This window comes from Larimichthys crocea, chromosome VI (genome assembly GCF_000972845.2).
Source record: "Larimichthys crocea isolate SSNF chromosome VI, L_crocea_2.0, whole genome shotgun sequence".
NCBI classification, from domain to species: Eukaryota; Metazoa; Chordata; class Actinopteri; family Sciaenidae; genus Larimichthys; species Larimichthys crocea.
In genome coordinates, this window is record NC_040016.1 from 18065589 (window position 1) to 18079004 (window position 13416).

General features: G+C 40.8%; 2 protein-coding genes and 1 pseudogene across 2 annotated transcripts; all 3 read left to right on the forward strand.

The window, feature by feature from the left end:
• LOC113745884 (insulin-like growth factor-binding protein 6) overlaps window positions 1-433 on the forward strand; it is a 2008-nt pseudogene extending 1575 nt beyond the window's left edge.
• Window positions 434-1351: 918 nt separating this feature from the next.
• On the forward strand, window positions 1352-4370 carry LOC104929051 (insulin-like growth factor-binding protein 3). Its single transcript, XM_010743471.3, has 4 exons — window positions 1352-2218; window positions 2804-2832; window positions 2919-3038; window positions 3149-4370. The coding sequence occupies exons 1-4, from the start codon at window positions 1906-1908 to the stop codon at window positions 3251-3253; spliced, it is 567 nt and encodes a 188-aa protein (XP_010741773.1). The 5' UTR covers window positions 1352-1905; the 3' UTR covers window positions 3254-4370.
• Window positions 4371-5085: 715 nt separating this feature from the next.
• On the forward strand, window positions 5086-11312 carry LOC104929050 (phosphatidylinositol 5-phosphate 4-kinase type-2 gamma). The gene is made up of 10 exons (XM_010743469.3): window positions 5086-5414; window positions 5521-5618; window positions 6713-6809; window positions 7352-7501; window positions 8601-8747; window positions 9061-9099; window positions 10037-10150; window positions 10219-10492; window positions 10636-10739; window positions 10869-11312. The coding sequence occupies exons 1-10, from the start codon at window positions 5265-5267 to the stop codon at window positions 10947-10949; spliced, it is 1254 nt and encodes a 417-aa protein (XP_010741771.2). The 5' UTR covers window positions 5086-5264; the 3' UTR covers window positions 10950-11312.
• Window positions 11313-13416: the final 2104 nt, after the last annotated feature.

Consider the following 13416-nt stretch of genomic DNA (forward strand, 5'->3'; position numbering starts at 1 on the left):
ACAGGTATAGCTGTGTGTCATCGGCATAGCAGTGGTAGGAGAAGCCGTGTGAGCGGATAACATGGGACAGCGAGGTGGTGTAGATGGCAAACAGAAGCGGACCCAGCACCGACCCCTGCGGCACCCCCGTGGAGAGGGTATGAGTCGATGACAGACGACCTTGCCAAGATACAGAGCAGATCTAGACCATACATATATCTATATACAGTACAGTATATATCTATAGATAGATAGATAGAAACTTTTACATAAAACACACACATAAGTTACATTGACCCAATTTGAGGGATCAATAAAGTTTTCTGATTCTAATAAAAAAAAAGGAGAGAGCAGTTTTTTGTAAAGATTAAAAGATCTCATCACATTCGTGCTAATAAATCCTGTGAATTCAGTATCGCCCACAGAGGCCCACTCATACATCCCGAGGTATTAAGGGATAAATCATACAGATCAAGTAGTCTTACCTCGACTTATCCCAGGATATCGGGCTAACTTTGTAACTAAATTTTGTTTGTATCTGAGATGAAGTGGTCATTAGTAGGATATTAATACATCAAGTTAGGAGACTGTCAGATTTTTTAAGATCATGTCTTCTAATTTAATCTGGTTGTGACTCACAGACAGTGGAATTTGTAGGGTGGGACTTTTTTGCTCGTGGCTATTAGTCTTAGTCATCCAACTTTGAGTGGCACTCCTTCAGCCTCTTGGTGTCGGCTGTTTCCTCTGAATCTTAAGCCCCGCAGTTATAGTCTCTGTAAACACGCTCCGTGAACAAAATGTTTGTTTAGTGGTTGCTATTTAAAGGAAAGTCATAACAATGTCGAAAACAAGGGTGAAAAGGGGTGAAGTATCTTAATACATTTGCTCCTCTTGATTTTTCATAGGATTTGTATTGCTGAGTATTTATTTGCACCTTCTTTTTTTGTTGTTTTTTTACTGCACTAATGCACTCAAATGCATTTCTATCTTGTCAGCTCAGCTGTGTAAAACATTGTAATGTTGCCTTTGGTAAAAGTTGAACTGTTTTGATTATATTTAATAATCTCCCTAGAGGCTTTGTATGTAAAAATCTACAAAGAAACGAGTAATTGAACTGTCAGATAGATTTAGTCGAGTAAAGAAGTGCAGTAATTGCTTGTGAAATGTAATGAAGAACAAAGTGTTCATGTAAATTACCGCTGTGAAATTACAGTAATTACAGTTCTTGAATAAATCTACCGCAGCTGATGACTTCACTTTTTCAATTTATTTTGCAGTTTTACTCAATTGGTTGTTTTTGAGTTTTTAGCCACAACTAATGACTGATTATAGGACACAGAATCAAATCAATGTTTTCTTTTTTTTACGATGCACAGCAGTGATTTTAAAAGTTACACGGCAAGTTTCTCATCTTCTGATTGTTTGGTTACACAAAAGCTTTACCTCAGGAAATAACAGACCCTCTCAGTGGGGGAAAAGGCAGAGCAATGGAAGAGCGCACACAGCTATCACTTGTGATTTATGCTGGTGTAGAAAACATAACTATCCAAGCAAGCTGACAGAAAACAAATGATATGAGCATGCGTGAGTGTGTAGGTGTCAGAGACAAGGGGAAACGGGGTGTGCTCAGCTGTGTGGAAACGAGAAGGAAAACTAACATTCTCCATCACGTACCCTCCCATACCTTTCCCCACTGGTTTGCACTCTTTAAAAGCTGCTGCCAGTAGCGTCTGTCAGCCTCATTATCACTTTGTCTTGGCTTGGGGAAATCACTATCCACCCTTTCGACACACAGACAAACTGCAGTCGTTGGATCTAATCTAAGATCAGAAGTCCGGATAGAAATCAACAATCAAAAAAGTCAGTTGTAGTAGACTGGACTGTTACCATCTATTTGTGGACAACTTCCAGACCTCCAGTGTTGAGATGCTTCTGTATCTAAACATCCTGGTACTGCTTCTCCTGCAGCCAGCTCTGTCAAGCCCAGTGCCGCTGACAACGCCATCCAGATGTCCCACCTGTAAATCAGATCCCACACAGAGTCTGCCGTCTGTAGACCTAAACGCCACCACTCTGGCGATTGGAGAACCATGTGGTGTCTACACAGTGAGCTGCTCCTACGGTCTACGATGTGCACCTCCAGAGGATGAGCCAAGGCCCCTCCGTGCCCTGCTCGAAGGCAGGGGGGTCTGCAGTAATGCCAGCAGCGCTGGCACAACTGAAAGCCCCCACACAGCAGGTAAGGGTCGCACTTTCCTAGAGGACGATGTGAATGAATGAAGTAGAGTCACTCAGGCTTTAGGTGAGGTTCATGATGTATGTATTTCCAACATTTAGCACTCACCATTTACTGATTTATTGGTCTGTTTTTGACAGTTTTACGTCCTGACATGTCACATCTGATCAACAACTGAGCAGTCTTCCTGTAATGTGATCGATAGTTTGTAATAGTCAAGAAGAAAGAATTTGGACAGAGAAACACACCTGTGTTTACATGTTGAGTTTTCCATGGCCCAACTTCCCCCGGGACAAGCTGATACATAAAAACATCAGCATGAGCAGAGAAACGCGCATGAAAAACGTGTTTATGGTTGAGTCACCGCAGGATAAACACTGATTTCTTTTTTTAGATGGGTTTTTACTATTCATCTGTTAGTGCTTTTAGTTAACTAGGAGTAAAGTACGTTGTGAGAAATAACAAGAAAAAAAACAAAGTTTTTGAGGGGTTCATGAAAAAGAATAATTGGAGCTGACACTGCAAAGTATTCACACACTAATAAATAAGGGATCAATACTAAATATTTTTGTCTTTATCTGATCCTAGTCCCAACACCCACTGAGGATCCAGAGGAGGTAAAAATCTTCTTACAACAACCGTAACTCAGTGGATACGACAGTATAATATGCTTAAGTCTGTTGATCTCTGCCTCTTCTTTCAGGCTCCATGTCGCAAACTGCTAACCACACTTATCAAAGGTCTTGACGACAACGTATTTGGCTCACATCATGACATCTACATGCCCAACTGTGACAAGCGTGGTTTCTTCAGGAAGAAGCAGGTGAGTTTCATGAAATGATTAAAACAACACTAACAAGACTTTCCTATTGTGTTTCCAGCTGCAAATAAAAAAGAACAAACAACTGATCTCTCTTTGTCCTCTTGGTGCAGTGTTGGTCCTCTCGAGGCAAGCGGCGTGGAAAGTGCTGGTGTGTTGATCAGAATGGCATGCCGGTCACCTCAAACACTAAACAGAGGGGTGGTCTCAGCTGTTAAAAGGCACGAATCCTGGACTGAAGCAGAGGAGGCTGAAGCTTCATCACAGATGTGAGATAAAGATGAAGGAACACCATACGCAGTCTAAAGGAGCTCAGCACAGTCTCACATTTCATTCTCCAACAAGCCAGCAGCAGCTCTCCACCAATGAGAAAAATGCTTTGAAATCAGGTGTAATTTTGTCTCCTTGCGCCCTCTACTGAACATATTATTAATTAGGCATCCCTTTCATATCTGCTTATATTAGACGTACACGTCAAATTTATATGAACGCGTGAATTTATCCAGCCAAGTGTCACATAGAAAGAGACTCCGTGGAGATAATTTGTACTAACCTGAACTCTCTCTTGCCCAATAACTAACCCAATAACACCAACTACACCACTGATATTTCATGCCATCAACAAAGTTTCAGGAACAATATAATTTGGATCAATGTATTGTATTTATACCTATATATATTTTCAGTATTTTTTTTGTTTACTTTGAAGCCACTGTAACTGTATTACTGTAATTGCTGTACATAATCTCTAGATGTAATCCTATTTATGTTACTTTGAATATGATATTCTATTTATATTAATATTGATAGTCATTTGAATAATAATAATTGAGAGGTATTATTTTAAAAACCTGAATTTTAAATTAGAATTAGATGCCGACATTATTACTATGAGTTTTTGGCATTCATCAAGAAGATTATGTCTCTTCAACAACAAGAGGAGGTGTCTTTAAGAAAGGTCATGACAGGCACTTATGGACAATACTGCAAACACTTAATAAAGAATGTTTTGTTACCCTTTTTTTAAAAATAAAAATGACTTTACTCAAGAAATCTACGTAGTTCTTTAAACCACCATCAAGGATGAAGAAGGTACGACGTTTAGGACTTCTCACCTACAAATACGGCATACACTTCAGATATAAGACATCACAGCACAGAAGACCTACAGCAGCTAACAAGACATATAAACGCATATTTCCTTATTTTAACAGTTTCTTTACACAAGATTTAACAGAAAGGAGTTTAAATGTATTGTGAGATCAAACTACCTCGGTGCTTTTTGTAACCACAGTAGAGTGAATATTTGATTTGCTTTGCGTGAATAGAAACAACTGCAACAAGTGCAATAGTGTCCATTACAGCTTGTAATAAAACTACTACTACTACTGGAAAATATATTTTTACAGTAGTTTACAGTGGTGGGTGTCAGGGCCCCTCGCAGGTGATTAAAATGATTAACTTTCACCTTTTTTGAGTATGTTTTCGCTCATCTGAACCAAGGACATGTCTATACTCTAGACTGTGAGGCAAATTTGTGATATTAGGCTAAATAAATAAAACTGACTTTACTCTTCAGGCCTCAGTGATCCTTCAAGTATGAGAAGGAAAAAAAGTGACTCTTTGGCTGAACTGCTCAAATTTAAGGTCTGAACATGTGATCTAGGTCGAAAAAGCACAAACACTGATTGATTGAGGCCTGTGAGGGAATTATCCTTATTATTATTATTATTATTATTATTATTATTATCCTTATTATTATAATTATAATTATTATTGTTATTATTATTATTGTTTGTATTATTATTATTATTATCAGTATTATTATGATTATATTATTACACTTGGCAAATAACATGTTAACACGTTCTCAGGTTAAAAAAAACTCACTCCCACATCACATGCATGAGATGAGTAAAGATTACTAAGAAAGTCTGTTGTTTACTGACTTCAGTGCTGGTTTGGCCCCCTGCTGCCCCGGCTGTGCAGCTCACAGGACTCTCTGCACCTGTTTGATTTCATTGTTGTTGCACTGAGTCGTCGAAAAGTCTCTGGTACAGGAGGTGTTAGTGGATTACTGCTGCTGCTGCTGCTGCTGCTGCGGAGACTCCCAACAAGGCGGACTGCAAGGGCTACTTTACATAAACAGGACGCCACAGATGACAAGTGCAAACCCTGCACACACACACACACAGTAGAGACCAGGATACACTGGTGTGTGAATGCGCGATGTCTTCTCCCAACGCCACCTCCAGCCCTCTGAGCACCCTGGCACCAAAGAGGAAAACTAAGAAGAAACACTTTGTGCAGCAGAAAGTGGAGGTTTTCCGAGCCAGTGACCCTGTGCTGAGCGTCCTCATGTGGGGGGTCAATCACTCGGTAGGTGTGTGTGTGTGTGTGTGTGTGTGTGTGTTCTGCTTTTTTCCCCCTTTTTCTATTGGTCTATATGTGTGAATGTGTTAATTACCACATTGATCATGCGCAGATGAACGACCTGAGCCAGGTGCCTGTACCTGTCATCCTGCTCCCAGACGACTTCAAAGCCAGCACCAAGATAAAAGTGAACAACCACCTCTTCAACAAGTACCGTGCTCCTTTTCAACTCTCTGTCTGCCAGACTGTAGGAACCTGAACCCCGCTTCCTGTGATTTGCACAGATTTCTGTGGCTCTTATGATTTGTTTGCCTGCGTGTGCTTATCAGAAATTGCAGACCCCCATTTAGAGCACAACAATGCCTTTTTTCTCTACCCTAACAATACCTTTAAAACCACCTCAGCTGCAGCTATTACCACTAACAATAAGAGCGAAACCACCCGAAGAGATGAAAGCAGTAATAATTTGGCTCGTCTAGACGAGATAAAGTATGCAATGTACAATATAATACAGGCAAAGGCCGTGTAAAAGAATCATACTATATTAGATTCGGGGATGGCAGTATCGTCTCGACCCATTTCTTTCAGTGGTTGTGTAACGTCACAACATTAATAAGTTTCAAACTCAGTTGATGAATTCATCAGAAAGTGGTGTTTGGCTCGCAGAGGATGAGCATCAGTCACACACAAAGTGTGCAAGAGTTTCAAAATAATCATGATTTATGAAGGCCGTGTTATACACTCTGTCCGCTCTGTCTAAGCTTCGCTTTCTATATGGACGGAGTCTAGAAAACGTGCTTTCAATAATCCTTTAATCCATTCAGGAATCCAGGTCATGTAAAGACTTAGAAAACAGAGAAGGGGAAGTACAATAAAATATGTTTTCTCAAGTTAAAGTGCTGTTACCATGGTGAGACTTTCAGCTCGCCTGACATGGAAACAAGCAGGATGTTAACGAAGCATTGAGTCATATTATTTCAACATAACTTCATGATGCTATTGTCAAAAAAAAAAAAAGCTGGCACACCCGTTAAAACACAAACACAATTCATGTTTTAGAACATATATAAACACAGTTTGTGATCTGTTCATATCTCTACATAGATTTTATTTATTTGGAGTATATCAGTATAAAACAGGCAGGCATTTAATCATTTTTAAATCCCATGATTTGTCACTTTTGTGTGCTGAAATATAATATTAGTGCTGTGTTTATACAGCAGATACAGAAAGTGTTTGTATAGTGTAGCTCTCAGCTGCTTTATTCTTATTTTATGTATTAAAAAAACATCTTTGTTTCTCAGAGAGAATCTCCCAGGACAGTTCAAGTTCAAAGAGTACTGTCCACAAGTTTTCAGAAACCTGCGAGAGCGCTTCGGAATCGAGGACCAAGATTATCAGGTATGATTATAAAACCCCTTTGCAAATTTAGCATTTGATTGTGCAAAGATGACGGGAACAAAAAAAGCTTTTGTTTTTACTAAATGCCAGGTAGGACGTTCACACACAGACTGTCCAATGTCTGTCTCTTATTAAAACTAGACTCATATGTATTTTATTGATCTGCTCACCGTTGAATTTGCATTTCTTTGTGTGATATTTGCATGCGCCAGGTGGCTCGGAGTCATCATCTGCTCTGCCCCGCGCACATTTGCTTAGCACACAATTGCTGCATGTGAGGCCTACTGCAAGTGCACCTTTAAGCATGGTTTTATTTCTGCACATCTACAAGAGCGATACAAGAAATGTCCTGAAACATAGTGTGCATTAGTGTAAAATACAGCTTTTTATGTTCTAGCATGACAACACTAACACAAATATGCCTTATATTAAAAAAAGAACTGTCTGTTTGCATTAGAAATAGTGTGTCCTGAAACAGGATGTCAGTGTAATTGATGTAAAAGGTTTCACTGGGCTGATGCCATCCTCTCTCTAACCAACAGGTGTCTCTGGCTCGCAGTCCTCCACTCAAAGACGAGGACGGGCAGTGCATGAGGCTGCTGCTGACGTCATACGACCGCACTTTGGTATTGAAAGAAATCTCCAGTGAGGAGGTGGAGGAAATGCACAACATCCTCTCTGAGTACCACCAGGTAGGAGTAAGACAAGTAGAAAAGGTTACTTCTGGTAGGAGGTGAAAATGTCCTTTCGCGGTGTGCAAAAGCATTTTAGTGAGTTCATCATTTGTTTTTCTAGTTTGTGTGTGTGACACCAGTCAGTAAAAAAAATCTGAGGACTCATCCCATTAGTCACATATTTCCCACTCACTTTGTCCTGTGTCTTTTGTACAAAAGTGTAGAACGTGTGCTCTTTCATAACCCTGGTTGCCATGGCAAAGGTTTTCACCACACCGAAGCTGAAAGGTGCGGAGGTGAGGTGAAGTGTTTGACTTTCAAACCGAGAGTTGTTCTCTTCCGCAAATAAAGACACAACGTGAGCACTGACACACTGACACAGCTCTTCATGTTTGTAGAATAACATCATAATATTTGACTTTATGTGCTGGCAAAGCAAAGAAAATATTGGGATTTTGCTGATGTGCCGATGGTGTAGTGAAGTGTGTTTCTATTTGTTTTGACCTGTCATGGTAGAAAGAGCACAGGTGTATAGTAAAATGATTATTGGATCAGCTCTGTTCAAATGTCCCTGAAACTGAAGCAGCTAGGTGGAATTCGTGCATCATTATATGTTGGACGTGGGTGATTTTGCTTCTGTGACATCTTAAAATGTCTAAAGAACAATTTTTTTCAGAGCCTTGAACTGCATCTTACTGTCTCCATCAGTGGATGAAGTTACTTAAACTAAGAAAATATAGTAAGTGGACCTTTAAGGTGCCCTGTGGAGTTTCTTTACATTCAGTGTTCCTCACCTTGTTTGCATCATTGAGCATTGAGTGTGTTGATTTTCCTCCACATAAAACACAAAAAGATGAAATCCAGTTTTGTTTACATCCATGTTAACGTGCTGGCAGTCTTCTTCTTCTCTGCCTTGTCTGCTGCAGTGTTGCAGTTCTTGGCGTGTTACTTCCACCTGTAGATCGAGATCAGTGGAATACTGGAACAGCACAGTCTGTGTGAAACTATTAAAACTAGCAGGATTTTGCACAGCATTGCCTTGATTAAACAAACAAACAGCACAGAGTTGATTATATGAGACGACGACATTTTCATTCAGCACTTCCTTCTCTTCTAGCATATTGCCACCTGCCACGGCAATACGCTGCTCCCTCAGTTCCTGGCCATGTACAGAGTCACTGTGGAGAGCGAGGACACCTACCTGCTAGTCATGAGGAATATGTTCAGCCACAGACTGCATGTACACAGGAAGTATGACCTCAAGGTAAATCCTGAAGCAGCTTTGCTGCAGTGTTTTTAGTTTTACCTCAGCTTATCAAGCTCCCACCTAATGTCACAGAAGGTGTAAGAGCTTTGGGATGTTTATCATAAACTTTCATTATATACATATTTTCCCCAAATGAATTTATTGAGTCTGTCCAGTGGAAAAAGTGTCTAACTTCAATGCTCATGAATTTAAGTAATGGGTTGGATAGACACTGAGGCACTTAGTTAAAGCTTTGTAAAGTAATGTGTGAATATAGTTTCTGTAGGATTTTGGTCACCTGTTAGTGAACGGGGGTATTTTCTTTTCTCAGGGGTCCCTTGTGTCTCGTGAAGCAAGTTTTAAAGAGAAGGTGAGATCACGTCGAGGCTGTACGATGAGCTCTAATTCAACTTTTCTGCACCCCTGCAACTGTGTTGATTATCGGCGACTGACTGAAGGGATGCAGCGGGATTTGTTTTCAGTGTTAAGTAATCATGAAAGTTGTTTTTTGATGTAATCCTGCGAGGGTAGCTGAGTATCCTCAGTGAGTTTGTTACCTTTAAATAATTACCTGGTCAGATATTTTACAAAACAATAGAAAGAATGTAAAAAAAAAAAAGTTTAAAGTGAGGTTCAGCATTTCTTGTACCACTAAAATTATTTTCTGGACTACACTTTTTAAAGAGGTACTCCAGTGATGTAGTACTGCATTCCCATAAAAATGCTGAATCTCATATTTCCTCAGACATAAAGAAGCTCCTCCAGAGCTACAGAACACATCATACGAGAGTTTTCTTGTTCTGACTTGAACCAGTTCAGTCTCATATTTACAAAGAACAAAAATTAGATTAACACCCTGGTAAGTGAAATGATTAGAGTGAATCTAATTAAATCTATAGTCCTTTGTTGTTTGCTTAACAAGGACCTGATTTGGTTCGCAGCTGTGCCACCAGTTTGTCTGAAGGTGTGGATGTATATTCATGTTGTATCTCCAACAACAAACGACGAAGTATACGATTTGAACGTGTGGGCAGAGTGTGAAATCACATCTTCTATATTGTTTCTAATTGTTGTTGTTTGTACATTGTGACAAATGATACTGTGATATTAGATTTTCAGAAATGTTTTCACAGTACGGCAGTAAAGTTTGAATCATATTAGAACCCCTCTGACCTCGATAGAAAGACTGCAGAGCTGTGCAAACGTTTGACTGTGCTGATTCAGGAAACCAAATTTGGGGGTAATATTATTTGACTTTTATGTCACAGCAAATGGGACGGCTCTTGACCTTCGCTCTGTGTCTCCAGGTGAAGGAGCTTCCCACCTATAAAGACGTAGACTTCAGGAACAGCATGCAAAAAGTTTACGTGAGCGACGAAGGGAAGGAGAAGATCATGGAGAAGATCAGCAGAGACATCGAGGTAAGAAAAAGTACAGCGGTAGCTGTTTTCCCTGACATACTTTGTGCACATGTGTCCTCTTTGTGCAGTTTCTGGTGTGTATGAGGATCATGGACTACAGCCTGCTGCTGGGCATCCATGACGTGGAGCGAGCTGAGAGGGAGGAGGAGGAGGAAGAGGAGGATGAGGATGAGGAGATGGAGGCGTCCCACGAAGAGGAAGAGGAGGATGAAAACGGCCTGGCTCCTGCTCCGGGCTCCGCCTCACCTGAGGGTATCGGTGGCTACATGAACTCCTACAAACCCATGGGCCCCGGGGAGTTTGATCCTTATGTGGATGTGTATGCTATTCAGAGCTCTGTAGGTGAGTCCTGACAGCTGAGATATCTCTGGTGAATTTAAGTAGGTTATAGGAGCCTTGTGCTGTAAAACACTTCATCTCATGGTGGGCAACAGTGGATAGGATCAATATCACTCACGAAAATGCTGTGAATCACTCCCGTGTAGGTGCACCCCACAGGGAGGTGTATTTTATGGGCCTGATTGACGTGCTGACGCAGTACGACACCAAGAAGAAAGCCGCTCACGCTGCCAAGGCCGTCAAACACGGGGTGAGAGAGCAGTTGTCGGTCAGCATGTGCTGCCTTTAGATCTCTATCCTGCAACACGTCGCAAAGGGTGACTCTCTTTTTCCATCCTCTGATCGAATGTGCATGTGTGTGTGTGTGTGTGTTTTGCAGGCAGGAGCAGAAATCTCAACAGTTCACCCGGAGCAGTACGCAAAACGTTTCCTGGAGTTCATCACTAACATCTTTGCCTAGTTAAAGGATTCAACCCAGGCTACAATCATTGTTAAATACAAGAGGAGTCCCATTATGCAATGCATTATCATCTCAAATCAACGTCGAGAAACTTTTAAATGATCCATGTGGTTTTTGAGTATTCTCCCTCACCCACCTATTATTATTCTGTACCACAAGATGGACTGTTTGGATGTGTGGATTTTTATTGTAATGGAAAATCGAGATTTGCAGGCGGGAGGTAAAAGTCCTCTTGGCAACTTGTTGTTGTTGCTAATGGGTTTTCTTTTGTTTTCACTTAAAAGTTTTTTGGCAACATTGCTTTGACCTTTACTGGCAGCCAGAGAAAGAGGATTTGCAAAAAAAAAAAAAGAAGAAATCACGTGGTGATGTAAGTAGACACCTCTGTATTCGTCCCAGTGGCCAGTTGGGGGGGTGGAGATGATGAGAAAAAGATGTTTTCTCAACACATTCATTGTTGTCGCATCTTTTTTTCTTTCGGTGCAAGTCTCACTCACTGCTGCCTGGAAGATTTGAGATCGGCTTTTTAATTACAGTTTGCACAGGAACATAATCTAGACTCAATTAGACAAAATACAATGTTAATCTGTGATTTAAGGTGTTCAGGCTGATGTTGTCTCGCACAAAATGTTGCTAAAATGAGATTTATAATAAACAGCTTGACATCTAAGCATGACAGTGGGGATTTCATTAGAGATTGCTCTGATTCTGGAAACTGTTTCACCATTTTGTTTCCTCATCAGTGAAGAAATGCACATTGGTAAATAAAAAAACAACAAAAAAAAACGAGCAGAAGTACGAAAAGTTTTACTCGCACATCTCCAGCAGTGCTGAAGGGCAACACTCGCTCTCTGCTCAGAGTTGAGTATTTATTGTGCTGCATGTGCGATGCTGAGCTCGCTGCAGGGCGTGATACACACCAGCTTGCATCATCTGAAAAGCACCAAGTATTAAACTGTAAGCCGATCGTGGAGCTTTTTATATCAATTGTTGTAGCTTGGATCCAGCCCATCACTTGTTTTGAATTTTGAGATTAAACACTAAACGACATAATGTGATATAAGTGAAAGCAAAACGTGATTCAAGGCATCCGAGATCTGACGGTACATGTGTTCCTCTCTAAAATGTATTCTCGGCGGCGGAGCATTAATTTTTGTCCTTATTTAGTTGCTCTCCTCTGTCCCAGTCCTCCTGGCACACATTCCTGAATCTCCCTCTTAGATTATCATGAGGATTTCACTTTTAATAGCTGAGTAGACAAACAGGCAGGGGAGGGAGGGAGAAGATTAGAGGAAACAAAACTTGGTGAGAGTAACTCCAAAATAAGTTCAAAGATGTTTTTGCTTTTTTTTCATTTATAGTGATTTCGATTTTATGAAACTATACTATCAGGGGTGGACTGGGGACGCGGCAGCTGTGCTATTCTTCATGCAGCCTAGACTAGAGAGTAAATTAACCTCTGAGTGATTTTTATTGTTATTTAAGAGTCAGTTTTCTTCTTCTTTCTTTGTTTAGTACCTCTTCTTCTTCTTCTCCTTTTCGGCTTTTCCCTTCAGGGGTCGCCACAGCGAATCAGTTGCCTCCATCTAACCCTGTCTTCTGCATCCTCTTCTCTCACACCAACTACCTTCATGTCCTCTTTCACTGCATCCATAAACCTCCTCTTTGGTCATCCTCTAGGCCTCCTCCTGTCTGGCAGTTCAAAACTCAGCATCCTTCTACCAATATATTCACTATCTCTCCTCTGGACATGTCCGAACCATCTCAGTCTGGCCTCTCTGACTTTATCTCCAAAACCTCTAACATGTGCTGTCCCCTCTGATGTACTCATTCCTGATCCTATCCATCTTGTTCACTCCCAAAGAAGAACCTCAGCATCTTCAGCTCTGCTACCTCCAGCTCTGCCTCCTGTCTTTTCCTTAGTACCATACACTTCAAAATACCCCGACTGTCCCTTTGAACAGCTCATAAATTAGCTTTTCTCAGTCGATTGAGCTACAGTTATAACTGGCAATTAGATAGGTGTGTGTGTGTGACAGTTCTGTCCATTAATTCCTCATTGGGCATTACCTCTTACTATATAGACCCTGCAGCTAATTAGAATTAACACACCGTACTATAATCAGTAACATTCTCTCTATCCAAGAAAAACTCGTGAGATGCAACTTGTTTACGAGCTGACGAGCACGTCCACATAAGAATTCACAAGCAGCCGGTTCAGCCGGCTTCACGTGTAACTGTTGTGTTGAGTATATGGCATCAGGTAGGTTTGCATTTCCCTCATTTAAACCTGAATATTAACGACCAAGTTAACGAACACTGTGAAACAGACTTCTCCGTGCATGCAGACATAAATAAAACAATCTTTTGTGCCTTTAATCTCTCAGACGTGAACAGAGACAGAGCCGTCAGCCATCAAGCACTCATAATAGGAGATGACACTGATCCTCCCCCTCAAACATAGGCG

Excerpts from the sequence above, each read along its gene's own strand:
- LOC104929051 (XM_010743471.3), top strand. The coding sequence starts at position 1,906 with ATGCTTCTGTATCTAAACATCCTGGTACTGCTTCTCCTGCAGCCAGCT. Across the intron at positions 2,219-2,803 it reads TGAAAGCCCCCACACAGCAG|TCCCAACACCCACTGAGGAT; the intron begins GTAAGGGTCGCA and ends ATCTGATCCTAG. Across the intron at positions 3,039-3,148 it reads GTTTCTTCAGGAAGAAGCAG|TGTTGGTCCTCTCGAGGCAA; the intron begins GTGAGTTTCATG and ends CTCTTGGTGCAG.
- LOC104929050 (XM_010743469.3), top strand. The coding sequence starts at position 5,265 with ATGTCTTCTCCCAACGCCACCTCCAGCCCTCTGAGCACCCTGGCACCA. Across the intron at positions 5,619-6,712 it reads AACAACCACCTCTTCAACAA|AGAGAATCTCCCAGGACAGT; the intron begins GTACCGTGCTCC and ends TTTGTTTCTCAG. Across the intron at positions 10,493-10,635 it reads TGCTATTCAGAGCTCTGTAG|GTGCACCCCACAGGGAGGTG; the intron begins GTGAGTCCTGAC and ends ACTCCCGTGTAG.